Raw genomic sequence first — 21,776 nt, 5'->3', positions numbered from 1 at the left:
CTGAGTTGTATATTCAGTCCTCAATTGTATTGTCCACTTGACATCTTTCACCAGTGTTGTACCTACTCACTTGCCAGCCCTCAGTAAGCACCGCCACTATCTACTGGACAGAGACTTGGAGACCCACAACCTCAAACCCACCAATAGCAGGGTTAGTGATGGGGACAGGAGCCCTCCTGACACTGTCATTTCCTTACACCTTACACCATGCACCGTTAATTGTAGTGGAGCTCTACCACCTGGAAGCTGAGGGGAGACCTGATAGATATGTGCAAAATTATAAGCAGCATAGACTGGATGGATAGTCAGAGGTTTTTTTCTCTGGATGCAAGTGTCAGTTATAAGGGGCCACAGGTTCAAGGTGAGAGGTGAAAGTATAAGGGAGATGTGCAGGGGGGCAAGTTTTTCACGCAGAGAGTGGTGGGTGCTTGGAACGTGCTGCCAGAGAACATGGTGGAAGTGGGCACATCAGCAACATTAACAGGCATCTGGATAGGAATGTGAATCAGGAGGAAATAGAGGGATACTGACCGGGTAAGGGCAGAAGGCTTTTAAAAATTTAATTAGGGCATCATGATCAGCACGGGCTTGGAGGGTCGAAGGGCCTGTTCCTGCGCTGTAATTTTCTTTGTTCTCTGTTTTTTATCACCTTCATCAACACCAGTTCACATAGCGAGGATCAAACTTTGGTCTTTAGGATCACTAATATGTACCATTACGAACAAAACTAATCGAACATAAGATATGCCTGTTGTCATATGTAATTGTTTTGTAAATGTTATTGGTTGCAAAGTGAGATACTTTGTGTAGAAGGCTGAGACAAAGTTTGCAAGCACTCCTGTAATTCTACAGATGGGGGCAGATGAAAATCGAGAGGTTCAGTTTAAACATGACATTTTGAGATTTTGGCTGGGATTTTCCAGTCCTTCCTGCTGGCGGGAACGTCCGGTCCCACTGAAGGCAACGCCCCATGTTGGGTTCCCCAGTGACGTGGCCATCGAGCAACACAAATTATCATTGACTTCAGCCGGACTGGAATATCTTGCCAGTGGCCAAGGGCAAGCCAACTCTGCCACTGGAAAACCCGTGGGAGGGTGGGGGAGCCGGTGGGGTGGGGGTGGGGGGGGGGGTGGGGTGGGGTGTGCGTCCCTACCATTGATTAAAATGAAAGTCTTGCTCTAATAATGATTTATTAAGTCTAATTGACGCATTACATCAGCTATTCAGGATAAAAGGATGCCCACTTATATATGGACATCTCTGAACCCCACCTGACTGTGCTCCAATGCCCAGGCTTTGATCAGCTTCCTTGGATGTCTGCAGATTCCGGTTGGTGCCCTTTCTGACGGAGTTGAGAGCAGTGATGGACTGGGTCTGGACAGACACCACACTCAGTATCTCCAGCTGGATTTGTGTGGAGGATATCTATGCCAACGTTTTCATTCTGAAGTGCTGGAATGAGTCAGAGAAGGTGAGCAACATGCATGTTGGGGAAAAGCCAACCTAAGCCTCAGATTCCCTCACTGAAATCATGTTTAAATGGTTCAAATTGCAGTGCAGTCGCTCCGCAGTGATTAAACAAACACTGAAAGATAACAAGACGGTGATCTTTGCAGGCTGTGAGGCCTTACTGACCAATTTACACACGTCCTGGGACATGAAGAGGCAATGTAGTATGGTTCCTAATCCACCTAACCTGCACATCTTTGGACTGTGGGAGGAAACTGGAGCACCCGGAGGAAACCCACGCAGACACAGGGAGAACATGCAAACTCCACACAGACACCCAAGGCTGGAATTGAACCCGGGTCCCTAATGCTGTGAGGCAGCAGTGCTAACCACTGTGCCACCGTGCCGCCCTCTGTTCTCATGTATAAATCACAAAAAGCTAGCATGCAAATTCAGCAGGTACTCGGAAGGCAAATGGAATGTTGGCCTTTATTTCAAAGGGATTAGAGTATAAAATAAGGAAGTCTTGCTAAAACTATACAAGGCACTGGTTAGACCACACCTGGAATACTGTGAATAGTTTTAGTCCTCTTATCTAAGGTAAAATATGCTGGCATTGGAGGCATTCCAGAGAAGGTTTACTAGGTTGATCCTGGGTATGGAGGGGATTTTCTTACGAGGAGAGGTTGAGTAGGTTGATCCTGTACTCATCGGAGTTTAGAAGAATGAGAGGTAACCTTACTGAGGACATATAGAATTCTCAGGGGGCTTGACAGGGTAGATGCTGAGAGATTGTTTCCCCTTGTGGGAGATTCTAAGACCAGGGAGCACAATTTCAGAGTAAGGGGTCACCCATTTAAGACAGAAATGAGGAGGAATTTCTTCTCTCAGAGGGTAGTGAATCTGTCAAATTCGTTATGGGGTCATTAAGTATGTTCATGGCTGAGATAGACAAAGTTTTAATCAGTAAGCGAATCAAGGCTTATGGGGATAAGGCGGGAAAGTGGAGTTGTGGATTATCACATCAGATCAGTCATGATCTCATTGAATGGCGGAATAGACTCGATGGGCCGAATGGCCTACTTCTGCTCCTACATCTTGTGGTCTGTCAGTAATAGAAAAGCAAAATACTGCGGAATCTGGAAATCCGAAATTGAAACAGAAAATGCTGGGAATACTCAGGAGGTCAGGCAGCATCTTTAGGAGAGAGAATTACAGCTAATGTTTCCAATCAAGATGGCATTTCATTAGAATGTTAATGCTTCTGCTATCTTTATACCCCGGCAGGGCAAACCTATTCCCTTGAGCTCATTGTTAGCTTAGAATCTCATCTGGAAGAAACACAGTTGATACTTAATTAACTAATTAATATCACGTAATTAATAGGTGGACCTCAATGCATAAATTCTCAATTTCTATTCGCATTGTGCAATGTTTTGACTGGGAGGAGAATAAACTCTTCATTATAGTTAAATTCTGAGACAATGTTAAGGAACCCAGCTCGCTTCTCTTACACATGCCAAGAGCAATGTTGCTGGTATGCCAGCTGCCTCCTAAAGGTGCCAATGTTTCTCCTCAGAGGTACCCTCAGGCAGCCGGTCAGAAGAAGAACATGTTGGTGAAGTACGGGATGGGTGGCCTCATCATCGTCTCCCTGATCTGCATCATTTGGTTCCCACTGCTCTTCATGTCATTGATCAAGTCTGTTGCTGGAGTGACCAATCAGCCATTGGATGTCTCTATCAAAATAAGCATTGGTGGATATGAGGTAAGAGGCACCTTGACAACTTTGGACTTGCGGAGCACCTTGGAATTAGGCCATTCAGCCAGCTCCTTCATTCAATATGACCACGGATGATCACAAATTGGTTTTACAATGGTGTGAAACAGATTTCTGGCCTTCTAGCCATATTTTCTTCTCCTGTCCTCCATGACGCTTGCCATGAATGGAGGTGGAAAATTCCAGCCTAAGAATTTGTTGATAACAAGTAGCTATATAAATATGTACAAGGTATTGCTAACTCCATGCTTGTTTCTACACAGGTCTCTGTTCAGTCCACAACTGACTCTAGTGTCAGGCTATGTGCCCTTATATATCACACTGTGGATGGTACTGTTCTCAATTCCACATTAACCCTTGCTATGCCAGCTACCTTTATACCACAGTTGCAGATAGGCTAGAGTACGTGCGAGCAAGAATCTAGGCTGCGGGGGGGGCAGTGAGGGAGAAGAGGCCTCAGAGGGATCTGTGAGCAAGGATGAGCATACAGAGGAACAGCAACAAGAGGCATGAGGGTGAGCAGGAATTGGTGCAGCATCAGAGGCAGGCAGTGATGTTCTGATTAATAGGTTACAGTGTAATGAAGACAGGGTTCGAGAAATTGAGCTTGTGCTGACTAATGCATGGATAAAGATTAATCCACGTTAATATTCCTCTTATGGTAAGATCTCTTTAAATGACTCAATGTGAAGTTCTAACTGTGAAGTACAATGGAATATTTAAACGCACAATCTCAATGCAAGTTATTGTTACAATGCGTGCTTCCTTTCTGTGTATGCAGCCCCTCTTTACGATGAGTGCACAGCAGCAGAACCTCAGGCCGCTCTCCACCGCAGCGTATAATGAGCTCACTAATCAGTACAGCCATTATCCGGTAAGTCCCAGAGGGTCGCCACGCACTGGCTCCATGTGTAAATGTAACGGGTAAGAATCTCACTCAATAAAAAGGGGAGGGAGGTTGTGGGGAGGTTGACAGAGATCAGGGGAATGGGGTGGACAAGTTAGGCAACTTCCGGAGTTGGTGGGCACTGACATGATCACTATGGTTATGGATATCGGGTTAGTAATTTTTAAAATTCATTCGTGAGATATGGGCGTTGCTGGCTGGACCAGCATTTATTGCACATCCCTCATTGCCTGAGGGCAGTTGAGAGTCAACCACATTGCTGTGGCTCTGGAGTCACATGTAGGCCAGACCAGGTAAGGACGGCAGATTTCCTTCTCTAAAGAACATTAGTGGATTTTTCCGACAGTTGACAATGGTTTCATGGTCATCAGTAGATTCTTAATTCCAGGTATTTTTAATTGAATTCAAATTCCACTAGCTGCCGTGGCGTGATTCGAGCCCGGCTCCCCAGCTGAGTTTCTGGCTTAATAGCCTAGCGATAATACCACCAGGCCATGGCATTTCTGGATCAATAATTCAGTGGGTAAGAGTTCAGATCCCAGCGTGGAAAGTTGTGAACTTACGTTCAGTCATTTGGGAGTGGAGTTCAAGATAAATAGAATCATAGAAAAGCTACCCTGCAAAAAGAGGCCATTCAGCCCATCATATCAGCACTGGTAAAGAAAAAAGAAACTAGCCACTCATTTTTACCCCAGTTTCCAGCACCTGTTCCTTAGCCTTGCAGAGGAAGATCCAGTTACCTTTCAAATGGGCAGCACGGTGGCATAGTATTTAACACTGCTGCCTCACAGCTCCAGGGACCTGGGTTCGGTTCCCGGTTTGGGTCACTGTTTGTGTGGAGCTTGCACATTCCCACTGTGTCTGCGTGGGTTTCCTCCGGGTGCTCTGGTTTCCTCATGGATTTACATACATCTACAATGGTTTCCTCCCACAGTCCGAAAGACGTACTGGTTAGGTGCATTAGCCGTGCTAAATTCTCTTTCAGTGTACCCGAACAGGCGCCGGAGTGTGGAGACTAGGGGATTTTCACAGTAACTTCATTGCAGTATTAATGTAACCCTACTTGTGACTAATAAATAAATAAGTTGACAATAAATTTATTCATGCCTTTCACACCCACAGAGCAACCCAGAGTCAATGGAGTGTTTTTGAAATTTGGTGATTGTTATATTGTAGGAAAGTTGGCAGCTAATGATTGCACAGCAAGCTCCCACAAACAGCAATGAGATAAATGATCGGGCAAGCTGCTTCCTGTGGTGTTGGCTGGGACATGAATGTTGGGTATATTGGAAATGCCCATAATTGTTGTCAGACTGTTTCAAATGCTTCACTGGCCCACTAATGTCCTTCAAGGGAGCAAGCCTACCGTTCCTATCCAGTCTTTGTGAACGGCACTTAGGACAACGAGAGATGGGAAATAATAAACAAGACTTTGTCAGTCTCACTCACCTTCCAAGACTAAAAGTGAATGGCATAACCTGCTGCTTAAAAACATCACACAACCATGTAGAATCTAGAAGGACAAGGGTAGCAGACACATGGGAACACCACCACCTGCAAGTCCCCCTCCAAGATACCATCCTGACTTGGAAATATATTGCCGTTCCTTCACTGCCACTGGGTCAAAATCTTGGAACTCTCTTGCTAACAGCACTGTGGGTGCACCTACATCTCATTAAATTTTAAAGTTTATTTATTCATGGTAAAGATACACGCACACACACACACACACGTATGTGCACACAAACACACACAGGAAATGAGGGAGAGACTGTGTAGGAGGCAGAGAGAAGCAAAGCCTAAGAACTGTTGAATGGACAATGGAGAGGGACCTTTACACAGTGTGGAGGGAGGAGCTGGGGGAGCTGGTGCTGTGGGGGTGGGGGGGGGGGGGTGCTGGTGCTGTGGGGGTGGGGGGGGGTGCTGGTGCTGGCGGAGTGTTGGGGATTAGGGGGGCAGGGTGGCTGATGCTGGGGGGCTGGGGGGAGACGTGGTGGTGGAATCAATGGCAGATGGACAACATAGAGGTGAAGATGAATTTTTAAAGATATAATTAAAATAGGCAAGTTTTTTTTTCATTTCCATAGTCTGCTATGCAATTCTTGGTTAATTACATGCCAGAAGACATCATGGTGGCCCATATAAAGAGTGATGCCAATCTGCTGTGGAGTATCAGCCCTGCCACCCTCAAGGCGATGAAAGAAGAAATTGCCAATTCTTCACGGATTTACATACATCTACACTGGACCATTCTGAGGTACAGCATGTGGCACAGAATTAAATTCACACAGGAAAATGCGACCTGTGGCTTCATTAAAACAGAATCAATCACCAACCTCAGACTCCTGCTTTGTGCTTTTCAGTATGTTTCCACAGAAGGAAATCGCCTTGGACCATGGATACTTAAAGATCACTTACAGAGCAAAGCTTGCAGAGAGCAGGAACAAAGGTTATAAAAGCCTGCACAAGTTGCTATTAAATCTCCCTTAGGGTCAAAATGGTTGGTTTTCAAAACAGAAAAGTTTTGAGTCAGAGGGAATTATTTTAAAGTTGCAGCTGAGGTATCTAATGTAAGGGATAGTTTACCCTCTGTCCAATCTACTCTGGAGTGTTTGATGGGGACAGTGTAGAGGAGTTTTACTCTGTACCTAACCCCATGTTGCACCTGTCCTGGGAGTGTTTGATGGAGACAATGTAGAAGGAGCTTTACTCTGTATCTAACTCCGTGCTGTACCTGTCCTGGGAGTGTTTGATGGGGACAGTGCAGAGGGAGTTTTACTCTGCATCTAACCTCATGCGCTACCTGCCCTGGGAGTGTTTGATGGGAGCTTTGTAGAGGGTGCTTTACTCTGTATCTAACCCCATGCTGTACCTGTCCTAGGAGTGTTTGATGGGGACAGTGTAAAGGGAGCTTTACTCTGCATCTAACTCTGTGCTGCACCTATCCTGGGAGTGTTTGATGGAGACAATGTAGAAGGAGTTTTACTCTGTATCTAATCCCGTGCTGTACCTATCCTGGGAGTGTTTGATGGGGACAGTGTAGAGAGAGTTTTACTCTGTATCTAACCCCGTGCTGTACCTATCCTGGGAGTGTTTGATGGGGACAGTGTAAAGGGAGCTTTACTCTGTACCTAATCCCGTGCTGTACCTATCCTGGGAGTGTTTGATGGACACAGTAAGAGTTTTAACAACACCAGGTTAAAGTCCAACAGGTTTATTCGGTAGCAAATACCACTCCACATTGTGTTTGATGGGGACAGTGTAGAAGGAGTTTTACTCTGTATCTAATCCCGTGCTGTACCTATCCTGGGAGTGTTTGATGGGGACAGTGTAGAGGGAGTTTTACTCTGTATCTGACTCCATGCTATATCTGTCCTGGGAGTGGTTGATGGGGACAGTGTGGAGGGAGCCTCACTCTGTATCTAATCCCATGTTGTACCTGTCCTGGGAATGTTTGATGGGGACAACGTGAAGGGAACTTTACCCCATGCTGTTCCTATTCAAAGATATCTCATTTATGCATGGATCACAGATTAAATATATCCTGTACATACATAAATCTTAAATATATATTTTGCTTCCTGCATTTTTCTTGTGTATAAAATGTTATGATATTAAACATGGTGAGACACACAGAGACAGTGTGATAGTGATGTGTTTGCTGAGAATGTGGAGCACCACAGCTGGGTGATCCCCTGTGGCAGAGTTGTTTCTGATCAGTTTGTCTCAGTTGGTGTTGCGCTTGTAAATCCGTAGATTCCTGATTCCTGTTTCTCATCTTCCTACAGGAATGGTTCCGTGTTGATGAATCCTGAAGCTTTTGGGAAACACACAGTGCTTTGCACGGAAAGGGAAGTGAGAAAGGAGCTGGTTCAGCTGCTGGATGGAAGCCGTGAGGAGCCAGTGTATGTTATGTACTTGTTGCCTGTATAATGTTTTCATGGCAATCACATCTCAAACTATTTGCTTTAGGTTCATTGAGGGGGTGGGGGGATATTTTTAGACAAGGTGAGGCGGGTTTGAGGGCTGTGGGCAGTTAAACCTTCTGGAAGTGACGTTGGCTCGGGAATCCAACATATTCACATCCTATTCTGAATTCTATCAGGTGGGTTCGAAGATGAGTGGAGAGGCCTTTTCAAGATATCAGATGGTCATATTAAGCCAATAGACCACCAAGCATCTCTTTAATCTTGAATTCTGGCTTTAACAGGCCGCATGCCGATTCTTCAAGCTGGGTGGAACTCGCCAGGGTCACTTGGCATAACTCACGGTGGATAATGCTTCTTTAGTGAGACCCAGAGGCTGAGAAGCCTTTGGTCAGTGAGAGTGAAGAGTTAAAATCATGGCCAGGTGAGAGGCTGCTTCAAAGTGCCCTCCACCACCTCCCTGTGAAAATCACCTAGTAGCCACACTCCGGCGCCTGCTCGGGTACACTGAGGGAGAATTTAGCATGGCCAATACACCTAACCAACACGTCTTTCGAACTGTGGGAGGAAACAGGGGTACCCGGAGGAAACTCATGCAGACACGGGGAGAATGTGCAAACTCCACATAGACAGTGACCCAAGCCGGGAATTGAACCCGGATCCCTGGCGCTGTGAGACAGCTGTGCTAAACGCTGTGCCACCGTGCCGCCCAAATCTCCGCAGCTCCTCCTTGCACTTCAGGTGAGGAACATGAGATGACTGGCAAGTGAGCATTGCAGAAGTGACAGCAGGCGAGGGGGAAATGAGGATGGGTGGAGCAGTGGGAACCAGATCAGGAGAGAGGTGGGGAAGCGAGGCCCGAGAAGGGGGGGCCAAGGCTGGGCTTGGAGGTGAAAGAAACGAGGCCTGGCATGGATAGGCGAGAAACGGATGCAGTAGGGAATAGTAATCCAGAGGCCCAGACAAGATCGGGGGCACCAGGTTCGAATCCCACCACGGCAGATGGTGATATTTGAATTCAATGAAGATCTGGAATTAAAAATCTACTGATGACCATGAAAGTTGATTGACGGGAAAACCCATGTTGTTCACTAATGTCCTTTAGGGAAGGAAATCTGCCGTCCTTCCCTGGTCTGACCTACATGTGACTCCAGAGCCACAGTAATGTGGTTGACTCTCAAATGTCCTCTGTGCAGCCAACGATGCACATGTCCTGTAAAAAATGAATAATAAAAAAGCTTCGAGCAGCTCAATCAGAGCTTTAAATTTCCCACTGCGTTGTGTTTTCCCAGTCTCTCTCTCTCTCTCTGTCACTGGCGATTCGCTCAATAATGTCACCAGCCCAGAGACTAGTGACTGTGAGAGTCTGGACTCAGGAAGGGAGGAGGGGTCAGAACGTAGCTTCCCCTCACTCATTTCCCCCTTCCGCACCTCAATTCCCACTCCACCACCTTGCTTGTCCTTCCCTCATCCTGCCATGCTTCTTCCTCCCACCTCCCTCCCTGCACCCCTCCATCTGTTTCCCCCTCCCCATCCCTCTCTTCCATTCCTCCTCCCTTCATTTCCCTCCTCCCCCACTCCCTTCCCATCCCCTTTCTTTCATTCTGTTCCTCCTCTCCCTCTCTCCTCCCCCTCTCCCATTACCTCATTCCTTTCCCCCGCCACTCAGACCATCATCCTCTCTTGACCCACTCCTCTTCCCCTCCTTCACCCTTGCGTCCCTACCCATGACTGTCCATCTGCCAACTCCCAACACCCATCCTCATGCCTCCCACTGCCCCAAAACCAACATCGGGGCTCACTACCCCTGCCCAGCTTCACTCACCACTTTCACAGCCTCACTGCCCTCCCCCCCGCCGCCGACCTAATTACCTCCACCACCCCACATCTAATCCACATCCTGCTGCCCCACCCTGCCTTCACTTCCCCTTCCCCACCCTCCATGCTCATTTGCCCTATCCCCTGTCTCTTCCCCCCCGCCCTCTGGTCTCGCTGCCTTGTGCCCCCCACCCCCCAACCTCCTTCCTCCCCCTCCCTCTCCCCAGTGTTGCTCGCTCCCTGTCTGGCCTCAGTACCCCCTGCATGCCTGTAGCCTTGTATTCCCCACTCTCCCCACATGTCCATCCTCGATTCCGGCAGCACCATCCCATTTTTACTCCTCCCTCACCTGCTGTCGCTTCTCCCACCCTCAATCCGCCCCCCCCCTCACACCCCGACCCTTGCTTCCAAACCCCCTCCCCCTCCCCCTCTCTCACTTGGTCACGGGTGACCTGCTGCTTCCTGGCACAGCAGCTGGCACATCGCAGGGTCAGACATCATGTGATCAGAATCAGAACTGCAGGAGTGCCATCCACCAGAGATGCCGGCTCTGTCGCAGTCCATGTGGTTTGGTCTTATGATCTCCTTTACCTTCTCACAAACATTGATGATTTGGAATGATAATTATTCTGTCTCATTTTAGGCTAATTGACGGTTTGTTACCAAAATACATTCGAGCGACAGGGCAGCCTGAAGCTAAACCGGCCTTCCGACTCCGCGTAGGTGAGTAAAGACCTGAAATAATTAACTGGGATCTTCCTCAGTAACCTCTTGCATCGATCTGAATGTAGGAGGTGAACAAGGAGTCCTGATTAGCAGTGTGTGTATATAGAAACTAGAAGCAGGAGTAGGCCATTCAGCCCTTCCAGCCTGCTCCGCCATTCATTTTGATCATGGTTGATCATCGAATTCAATATCCTGATTCCCCCCCCCGCCCCAATATCCCTTGATTACTTTAGCCCCAAGAGCTATATCTAATTTCTTCCTGAAATCACACAACGTTTTGGCCTCAACTATTTCCTGTGGTAGTGAATTCCATACATTCACCACCCTCTGGGTGAAGAAATTTCTCCTCACCTCAATTCTAAAAGGTTTAACCCTTATCCTCAAACTATGACCCCTACTTCCGGACTCCCCCACCATTGGGAACATTCCTTCTGAATCCATCCTCTCTAATCCTGCCAGAATTTTATAAGTTTCTATGAGATCCCCTCTCACTCTTCTAAACTTCAATGAATATAATCCTGACTGACTTAGTCTCTCCCCATATGACAGATCTGCCATCCCAGGAATCAGCCTGGGAAACCTTCACTACACTCCCTCTATATCAAGGACATCCTTGCTCAGATAAAGGCACCACAACTCCACACAATACTCCAGGTGTGTCCTCACCAACGCCCTGTACAATTGCAGTAAAATATCCCTGTTCCTAAACGTATAATAAGCTAATGTTTCTCTGCACCCTAGCTATGACTGTAACACTACGTTCTGCAGCCTCTCCTTTTCTTCTCCCCTATGTACTCTATGAACGGTATGCCTGTCTGTGGAGCAAACAGGAAACACTTTACACGTGACAATAATAAATCAAATCAAATCCTCTTGCTGTGAAGATAAACGTACCATTTGCTTTCTTTACTGCCTGCTGTACCTGCGAGCTTATTTTCAGCTCACTGTCTCTAGAACTCCCTCAGAGTGAGGAGCACACTTGCTGTGGACTCCAAGCATTTGTGTCTGATGCTCTTTTTTAAACATGGTGACATAGTGTGCCACAGCTTCCACAGAGTTCAGGCTGATGGGAAACACTCCCACGCTTCCTGCCCCTCACAGGCAAACCGGAAGGATTTACAGGTTGACAATCATAAGACCAAAAGAATAGGAGCACAATTAGGCCACTCGGCCCATCAAGTCTGCTCCGCCATTCAATTATGGCTGATATTTTTCTCATCCCCATTTTCCTGCCTTTTCCCCATAACCCCTAATCCCCTTATTAATCAAGAACCTATCGATCTCTGTCTAAAAGACACTCAATGACCTGGCCTCCACAGCCTTCTGTGGCAAAGAGTTCCACATTCACCACTCTCTGGCTGAAGAAATTCCTCCTCATCTCTGTTTTAAAGAATCGTCCCTTTAGTCTGATGTTGTGCCCTCTGGTTCTAGTTTTTCCTACTAGTGGAAACATCCTCTCCACGTCCACTCTATCCAGGCCTCACAGTATCCTGTAACTTTCAATAAGATCCCCCCTCATCCTTCTAAACTCTAATGAATATAGACCCAGAGTCCTCAATCGTTCCTCATATGACAAGCTCTTCATTCCAGGGATCATTCTTGTGAACCTCCTCTGGACCCTTTCCAAGGCCAGCACTTCCTTCTTTAGATACGGAGCCCAAAACTGCTCACAATACTCCAAATGGGGTCTGACCAGAGCCTTATACAGCCTCAGAAGTACATCCCTGCTCTTGTATTCTAGCCCTCTCGACATGAATGCTAACATTGCATTTGCGTTCCTAACTGCACGTTAACCTTAAGAGAATTTTGAACAATGACTCCCAAGTCCCTTTGTGTTTCTGATTTCTTAAGCATTTTCCCATTTAGAAAATAGTCAATGCCTCCATTCCTCCTTCCAAAGTGCATAACCTCACACTTTTCCACATTGTATTCCATCTGCCACTTCTTTGCACACTCTCTTAGCCTGTCCAAGTCCTTCTGCAGCCCCCCTGCTTCCTCAATACTACCAGTCCTTCTACATATCTTTGTATCATCTGTAAACTTAGCAACAGTTCCTTCCTCCAATCAACCTCCTGGGCCACACCATAGTCCTGACATGGGACTTGAACCTACAGCTTCTGGCTCAGAGGTAGAGGATGCCACGCACTGCTGCCACCCACTGCACCACAGCACCTCCCTATTCACAGAGATTTTTTTTACTCATTTGAGTATAAACAAATAAATAGCCCCTTAAAGAGCCACTTTTACAAAGAAAAAGCAAAATGTCAAAGGAAGGTTTAAAGATTCAGGGGAAGGTAATGCACCGCAGCCCCTGGGGTGTCCAGGAGGCACGGGAGGTCTCAAGCGTACCAGTGGACACTGCATGCTCCCGTTCCAAGGACAATCACAGGGTCTGTATATGGGCGATGTATATGGGTGAGGCTTGGGATTTTCCGGCTGCGCTTGCCCCAAGACTGGAAAATCCCGCCCGAGGTCAACGGAGCTTTTGGTGGTCTGTATCCCGCCTGCTACGATTCCCGTGGCGGGCAGGACGGGAAAATTCCGCAACTGGTGTCACTGCCTGGCTATCGGTTGTATTGAGGCCACCTGGAGTGTGCAGCTCAGCGGGTGTGAGGCACATTTTAAAACCCTCCTCATCCACTAATGGGTTTTACAAGCGGGAGGATGGGGGCACTGCTTCACGTCTGACCCTCCCCATGGTTTTGTCACTTGCAACTGTGGGTGAGGAAGGGGGAAAAGCAGGAACAAAAGAACATGCCTTCTGCTCCGTTAGCCCCATCTTGGCAGCTATCAGCCATTACGGTTGTAAGAACTGGAATTTCCTCCCTCAACCTCACTCTCCACTTTGTAACTAACCTATTTAACCAGCCTGTCAAATGTCTCCTCCTTTGATTGTGTGTGAAATTTGAATTGACATTGCTCCTGTCAAGCATCTTGGGATGTTTCCTAAACTAAAGGTGCTGCAGAAATGTCTTTTGTCTTGTTTGGTGCACTTTATTTTTCAGCTTGATTGTTTCGGTATAAAAGGAGCATCATCTTCCCCTGTCCATCCTGGTTTATATCATATTTTATATTCTCAGTTCTTCCCAAAGTGGAGTAACAGGCTGTACTTTCTCAGAATATTCGCTGAATCATGCTCAGTAGCATTAAGCCCATCAGGAACTAAACAAGTGCTTCAAGATTAGAGAGTTGGGGGAGAGCAGGGTTCAAACCCAGGCCTGGCTGGACAAGAACAAAGTCCCTACTGTTTGCTGGCTGCAAAGGCCCCTTGCATAATTCAATGCTAGCTTAGTACTAAATACACAAGAACCCAGGGGTTGGTCAGCGTAAGAACACCGTTTCTCTTTTTCAAATAATGCTATAAGGTCTTTTATGTCCATGGAGGGGAGGCGATGGCCTAGTGGTATTATCGCTATCTATTAATCCAGAAACTCAGCTAATGTTCTGGGGCTCGGGTTCGAATCCCGCCACGGCAGATAGTGGAATTTCAATACAATTTCAATACAGTAAAAAAAAATCTGGAATTAAGAATCTACTGATGACTGTGAAACTATTGTTGACGGTTGGAAAAACCCATCTGGTTCACGAATGCCCCTTAGGGAAGGAAATCTGCCATCCTTACCTGGTCTGGCCTACATGTGACTCCAGAGCCACAGCATTGTGGTTGACTCGTAATTGCCCTTCAAAATGGCCGAGCCACTCAGTTATATAATTCACTCAACCTAGCTCACCACCACCCTCTCAAGGGCAACTAGCGATGGGCAATAAATGCTGGCCAGCCAGCAATGCCCACGTCCCATTATGCAATAGAAAAATAATAGAGAGCAGATAGAATCGGTTTTGGTCTCTCAATCCAAAGATATCACCTCCAACAATGCAGTATGTCCTCGGTGGAGGTGTCAGCCTGGATTATGCTCACAAGTCTCTGCAGTGAGAATTGAACTCACAAACTTGGAAGTAAGAATGCTACCCACTTTGCCACAACTGAGACTAAAAAGAAAATGTAACATGCTACAGTTTGGCAAAAAGCCAACCAACAGGCCATCTCAGTACAGATGTATTGTACTAACTTGATTGAGTTTTGTGAGGAGCTGACTGAGATAGTCAGTGAGGTAATGCGGTTGATGTGCTGTAGATGGGCTTCCATGTTTGATAAAGTGCCACGACAGGCTTATCAAAAAATTGAAGCGCAGGGAATAAAGGCAGTGTGGCTGCATGGATATGAAATTGGCTGAATGACAGAAAACAGAGAGCAGTGGGTTGCATGGTTGCTGTACGAGCTGATCACATGATATGATGGTGCTGTCATTAGCGTGTTTGCTCAGACTGCTGCTTTACTTTCAGTATAGGCACGAGGTCCTAGAATAAATCTGTTGTTGTTAGTTTGAATCTGTGAGCGCATAAACCTTTTCTTTTAAGCTACAATCCCTAAGATACATGAATGTTTTTTTTTTCAGACGTGGAGGATGGTTTACAGTTGAGCTCCCCAGAGGTTGTAACATTGTTTTTCTTGATAGATATTAATGAATTTGACCAAGGTGTACTCGGCCCAATTTTAAGATTAGCAGATGACATGGAGCTTCGAAGTCAGACTCATAGAGGTTTACAGCATGGAAACAGGCCCTTCGGCCCAACTTGTCCATGCCGTCCTTTTTTTTAAAACCCCTAAGCTAATCCCAATTGCCCGCATTTGGCCCATATCCCTCTGTACCCATCGTACCCATGTAACTATCTAAATGCTTTTTAAAAGGTAAAATTGTACCCGCCTCTACTACCTCTGACAGCTTGTTCCAACCACTCACCACCCTCTGTGTGAAAAAATTGCCCCTCTGGACACTTTTGTATCTCTCCCCTCTCACCTTAAACCTATGCCCTCTAGTTTTAGACTCCCTTACCTTTGGGAAAAGATATTGACTATCTACCTTGTCTATGCCCCTCATTATTTTATAGACCTCTATAAGGTCACCCCTCAGCCTCCTACACTCCAGAGAAAAAAGTTCCAGTCTATTCAGCCTCTCCTTATAACTCAATCCATTAAGTCCCGGTAGCATCCGAGTGAATCTTTTCTGCACTCTTTCTATTTTAATAATATCCTTTCTATAATAGGGTGACCAGAATTGCACACAGTATTCCAAGTGTGGCCTTACCAATGTCTTGTACAACTTCAACATGGATAATGATAGACTTCAGAAAGACTTAGAAGGGTTGGATAGACATGTGGCAGATGAAAATTAATGCAGAGAAAAACAAAGTGATACATTTTGGTAGGGAGAACGGGGAAAGACAATATAAAATAAAAGGGGGTGCAGTAACAGAGAGACCTGGGGATATATTTGTGCACAATTTGTTAAAAGGTGGCAAGGCTGGTTGAGAAAGCAGCTCAAAAGGCATATGAAATCCTAGGCTTTATAAATATGGGAAAGCAAGGAGGTTATGATGAACATGTATAAACACTGGTTCATCCTCAACTGGAATTTTGCATCCAATTCTGGGCACCACACTTCAGGAAATGATTAGATGTAAGATCAGGTGTTTCTCATGTGTTGGTGCAGACTTGATGGGCCGAAGGGCCTCTTCTGCACTGTATTATTCTAAAGAAAGGAAAGCTTTGGCGAGGGTGCAGAAAAGATTCACGCGAATGTTTCCAGGGATGAGGGAAACCATTCCCTTTAGCAGAGGGGAAAGAAAGCAGAAGGGGAAAGAACCCAGAGGGTATAGGTTTAAGATGATTGGCAAATGAACCGTAGGCGATATGGGGGGAAAAGAAACCTCCTGTATGTACTGAGTGGATGCACTACTTGGAGCCAAATTCAAATTTCCAAAATTGGATAGGCAGCTAAAACAAATTGCAAGGTTATGGGGAAAGAGCGAGTGAGTGGGACTGGCAGAATTGCTCTTGCAGAGCCAGCGTGGGCACAGGCTGAATAGCCTCCTTCTGCTCATTGAATCCCTACGTTGCAGAAAGAGGACATTTGGCCCATTGAGTCTGCACTGACAACCATCCCACTCAGGTCCATTCCCGTAACCCCAAATATTTACCCATCTAATCCCTCTAACCTACACATCCCGGGACATGAAAGGGCAATTTAACATGGCCAATTAACCTAACCCGCACGTCTTTGGACTGTGGGAGGGAACCCACACGTGCACGCGGAGAACATGCAAACTCTTATGCTTATGTAACTCTTATGTAAGGGTCTAGTCACAGACAGTGACCCAAGCTGGGAAACAAACCTAGGACTCTGGAGCTGTGAGGCAACTGCTACCTCTGTGCTGCCCATTCTATGCTGTAACCATTCTATGATGCAATGTAACGGTCTAGTCCCAGGGAAGACTGAGCGACATCTTGTGTGTGTTTTGCTTCCAAAATAGCTGCAGCTGTTTCTGGTGCTGCTGAGGACAGTCTGGCCTTCTACAGGAACATCTCGCTGCAGATAGCAGAGGAACCCGGGCCAGGCAACACATCACATGGAAAGATGAAGTGGTGGAACATCAAGGAGTGGAAGCCCCACTGTGCCAGCCAGCATTGCAGCGACATGCAACTCATCATCTTCAATGACAAAGTCAGCCCTTCGAGTCTGGATTTCCTTGCTGGATATGGGTAAAGATGTCTTCTGTTTCTAGACCTCTTGTTCTACACCTGAGGGGTGAACCCACACTATTGGTAGATAGGTTGGGGAATGGGGTAACTATGAATACAGAATTGCCCCTCGGTGAATGATAAGCCAATACAAAATGGGCAATTAACACTGGGATTCTGAAATAAAGCAACTTGGTTTGAATGGTCAGATTTCACAATGATTGCATCAAGGATTGGGAGGGGGACCGGATGGGAAATCCATGCTCCCTTTCACTCTGACCAGCCTTGAGTGTCCTACCTTAGTGGGGCTCTGGGGAATCTGAACCCCAAGTTATCTGTGCCTTGAATGCAGCATAAGAATGTAGTCATGTGGGAGTCTGCTTAAACCTAAGGAATGACTCCACAACCCAGCCAACGCAGGTAGAAAAAGTGAGGAAGAAGTCTGAATCTCAGTGGGACATGTTGCCTCTCTTTTTATGATGATCAGCCAGGAGGAACATCACAACATTGTTCTCTGTCTATGCTTGTGCTGTCCATGGTGTTACAACGTGGAGGTTGTTCCACTTTAAGACGTAACGCCGGATCCCCCGAAAGAGGAACACCTCGTCTCTTAATCTGTTGTGTGTGGGAAGGTGTGAACTGGTCTTCAGTAACGATTAGTGATTAACTAACAGAAATACCTGACACTTTAAAATAAACACTTAACAATTTATTTATTTAATTAACAGGGAACTTTAACTAAACAAGTAATATACTGAATAAAATAAGATTCCGCTGGAATGCTGTTCAAATAAATACAATGTCCATTCATTAACAAAAAATATAATAGAATTTCAGCACTCTCAAGCAATACAACCAGATTTTGTGGCTTTTGGAAACTTTTGGAGTTCTCCTGTGAATTCCCTCTGAGTTCTTTTTGACTTAGTACCTTTCGCTGGTTAAATGGTGCATTCTCTTAAGAGATATATACAGCTAGCAGGTGGATAGCTGCTCTCTCCCTCTCAACTGAGTTACTAACCCTTGTTTTCCTCTTGCACTTTTTTTTATACCTGTGATGACCTATCGATTTTCCTACAACAGGATTGGTCTGATTTTTTTCAACATCATCAAACTCAAATCTTATGTGTTCTTGGTAGCTGAGTGTCTGCTTTCAATTTATTGGGCAAAATTCAAACATTCAAATGCCTGAAGCCTGTTACCCAGGCAACCCTGCTGCTTTGCTTTGGATACAAATGTTTCAGTCTGAGACTTTGGATGTACTTTGCATTTTAAACCTCCAAGCACTGAAACCAAAACCAGCTTTTAAAAGGACCACACAATGTTTTTCTCCCTAACATTTTCTTTAGATTCTTTACATCTTTACAAACTCAACTTCGCAACAAAGGCGATTGGAGCATTACAGATGAGCTAACTATATTGCATTGTTACAATTTCATGATTGTTTATACAATACCATCATGAATGGAAACCAATTGCTTTTCAAAGAGTAGTGGATCTCCTATGGTGTTGCTAATGGGAACATTGGCGGAATTCTCCAACAGTGCACACCCACCACCACTGTCAGTGAGAATGGAGAATTTGGCGCTCAGCCGAATCTCCATTCACTGCAGCGGGATCAGAGAATCCCAGCTGCGGGCGAGGTCGGAGAATTCTGGCCATTATTTTGAGGTGCTAATCTGGACAGTCCCTTCAAAGATAAACTCTCGCAGGAATCCAGTTTAATTCGGGCTCAGAAAAGCACTTGTAAATTTCAGTCTCCAGGTCAATGGTGGACTTTCTTTTCAAGATAATTTTGTGGAGGACAGCTGCACTGAACACGCAAGATTATTTTTAAACCAGCAAATTCCCTCTGATGATACACATTGAAAGACCCAATACTGGGGACATCTCATAGATCCCACTTCCTGTAATACCTGTCCTGTTATTCCCTGGTGAAAACACGTCTAAAGATGTGATACAGGAAGTAGGTATGACACAGGAAGTGCAGATATCACCAACAACTCTCCCATTATCTAGTGTTTAACTTTAATAATTCTCGTTCCCCCCAACCCCTCCCCACACCTCCAGTGTTTAATTTTAATACTATTCCCCCAGCATTTGATGTCAGAACTCATGTTTTGTAGCCTTGGGTTTAATTATAGTTTTGACAACATTGGAGGAAGAAAATTCAGTGATTTGCCTTCATTTATAAGATTTGGAGGTGGGATATGTGGGCTTTTATTCACTTGTTGATGCCTGGCTGTAACCAAGGCCATGTGGCATATACTGGTGTATTTCCTCTGCGGTGGGGGGAGGTAGAACCCAGTTCCACTGGGAACCCCACCTCATTTTTTCAGCTAAGCCATTTTCCAGTCGTGGAATACTGCATCATCCCCAGCCCCGATAACAAGGCAGAAAGAGCAACTTTTATTGTCACATGTATTAGTATACAGTGAAAAGTATTGTTTCTTGCGCACTGTACAGACAAAGCATACCATTCATAGAGGAGAGAGTGCAGAATGTAGTGTTAGTCATAGCGAGGATGTGGAGAAAGATTAACTTGAGCCATTGAGAGGGTGTTTCCAGGCCACCCTGGAAATTCTGCCCATTTGCAGCCTTGGAAAGCCTGAGCAACACCAGCACGAGTGTCTGATTACAGTGTGAGCAGGTCCATTTTAAAGGTGAATGTCAGAGTTTAGAATGGAAACGTTAAGCTTCCACTCACTGGTTTTTCAGTGCAACTTGCCTGAAATCAACCAAACCAGAGGGAGATCAAGGAGCTTATACTCCAATTACACCCAGCAGCAATACTTTGTGACCTTTCGTGCTGGTTTAAAAATATTGCACTGGACTCTGGCCCCAGCACAATCTGGCAACAGCCCAAGATCAAAATAATCACTGTTCCTGATTACACTGTCCCTTTGAGAACGTTTTAAAAAATTCTTTCTTAGGTGCAAAGAGACACATTTTCAAAGCTTTCAAATACTTATTTACGGAATGACTAGGTACACCAAAGTTGCAAGCAAATTGTTATGTATAGAATTCTTTAAAATCAGCTTATAAGGAACAACAAAGAACAATACAGCACAGGAACAGGCCCTTCGGCCCTCCAAGCCCGTGCCGCTGCCTGGTCCAAACTTTTGTATCCCTCCATTCCCACTCCGTTCATGTGGCTATCTAGATAAGTCTTAAACGTTCCCAGTGTGTCCGCCTCCACCACCTTGCCCGGCAGCGCATTCCAGGCCCCCACCACCCTGTGTGTAAAATACGTCCTTCTGATATCCGTGTTAAACCTCCCCCCCTTCACCTTGAACCTATGACCCCTCGTGAACGTCACCACCAACCTGTTTTAGTTAAAAATCAGGCTACTCGTGGGTAGTAGTCGAGACTGTTTAAAATTGCTTATTTTGCGATCAAACTCGTTTTCAGCTGGATTAATAATGCTCCATTCAAAAACATCCAGGGCTATTTTGTATTGCAACCTATTCTTTTATTTTCTGATCCGGCGGCCAACTGCACTGGCTCCTGGCAGATTATTTGGCAATATGTGTATTTGAGTGAACAGAAACATGGAAAAAAGGTCACTTCTCAAAACTCGCTCTATTTGGAGCATGACCTTTTTGCCTGGAAATCTGACTGTGCTACAAATAGGAACTCTGGACCATGAATTGTGTTCTTACCACTGATCAATAACTGCACCGAGAAGCTGTGAACAACAAGTGTTACATTTACAGTCAGTAAAGAAAATCTATAATTTGATTTTATTATTGTCACAGTGAAAAGTATTGTTTATTGCACACAATATCGACCAAGCACACCATACAGGACAGGAGGGGTGCAAAATGTAGTGTTACAGTCATAGGGCGTAAAGAAAGATCAACTTAATATGAGGTAGGTCCATTCAAAAGTCTGATGGCAGCAGGGAAGAAGCTGTTCTTGAGTTGAATGGGACAATTAAACCATTGTCGGAAAAATCCATCTGGTTCACTTATGTCCTTTAGGGAAGGAAATCTGCCGTCCTTACCTGGCCAGGCCTACATGTGACTCCAGAGCCACAGCAATGTGACTGACTCTCAACTGCCCTCAGGACAATAAATTCTGGCCAGTCAGCAACTGCCATGTCCCATGAATGAATAATTAAAAAAAGTAATACGGGCCTGATGAAAATGAATTTCAGTTGATAATGACACGACCCACTCCAATTCCATTGCGCAGATTTATATCGACACATTTGCTCTTCTACTGAAGCTTAACATTGTCAATCTCCCCCTTTCCTTCCCAGGATCGTTGGCCTGTATCTGTCCGTGGTGTTGGTCATTGGGAAGTTTGTTCGTGAATTCTTCAAAGGTATCTCTCGCTCCATCATGTTTGAGGAACTGCCCAACCCCGATCGGATCCTTAAGTTGTGCACGGACGTCTTCCTGGTGCGCGAGATGGGGGAGTTGGAACTGGAAGAGCAGCTCTTCGCCAAGCTCATCTTCCTTTACCGCTCTCCCGAGACGATAATCAAGTGGACCCGGGAGAAGCAGGAGTGAATGATCCAGGCGGGAACGCTATCACTGAGTAACTGAAGATTCTTTACACATTGGAAAGGGCGTAGTCATCTTTTTA

At 45.7% G+C, this 21,776-nt stretch overlaps 1 protein-coding gene across 1 annotated transcript in view; it reads left to right on the top strand.

Annotated features, from left to right (window-relative positions):
* LOC144508231 (piezo-type mechanosensitive ion channel component 2) overlaps positions 1 to 21,700 on the top strand; it is a 206,009-nt gene extending 184,309 nt beyond the window's left edge. Inside the window, exons 45-53 of the mRNA XM_078236045.1 lie at positions 1,324 to 1,471; positions 3,029 to 3,217; positions 4,011 to 4,103; positions 6,224 to 6,393; positions 7,925 to 8,041; positions 10,524 to 10,603; positions 14,136 to 14,161; positions 17,005 to 17,207; positions 21,448 to 21,700. Coding sequence (XP_078092171.1) covers positions 1,324 to 1,471; positions 3,029 to 3,217; positions 4,011 to 4,103; positions 6,224 to 6,393; positions 7,925 to 8,041; positions 10,524 to 10,603; positions 14,136 to 14,161; positions 17,005 to 17,207; positions 21,448 to 21,700 — 1,279 coding nt within the window. The remainder of the gene's footprint in view (positions 1 to 1,323; positions 1,472 to 3,028; positions 3,218 to 4,010; positions 4,104 to 6,223; positions 6,394 to 7,924; positions 8,042 to 10,523; positions 10,604 to 14,135; positions 14,162 to 17,004; positions 17,208 to 21,447) is intronic.
* Positions 21,701 to 21,776: the final 76 nt, after the last annotated feature.

This window comes from Mustelus asterias, chromosome 20 (assembly GCF_964213995.1).
Source record: "Mustelus asterias chromosome 20, sMusAst1.hap1.1, whole genome shotgun sequence".
NCBI classification, from domain to species: domain Eukaryota; kingdom Metazoa; phylum Chordata; class Chondrichthyes; order Carcharhiniformes; family Triakidae; genus Mustelus; species Mustelus asterias.
Note: the sequence above shows the minus strand (reverse complement) of the source record. Positions and strands in the feature narration are given on the sequence as shown.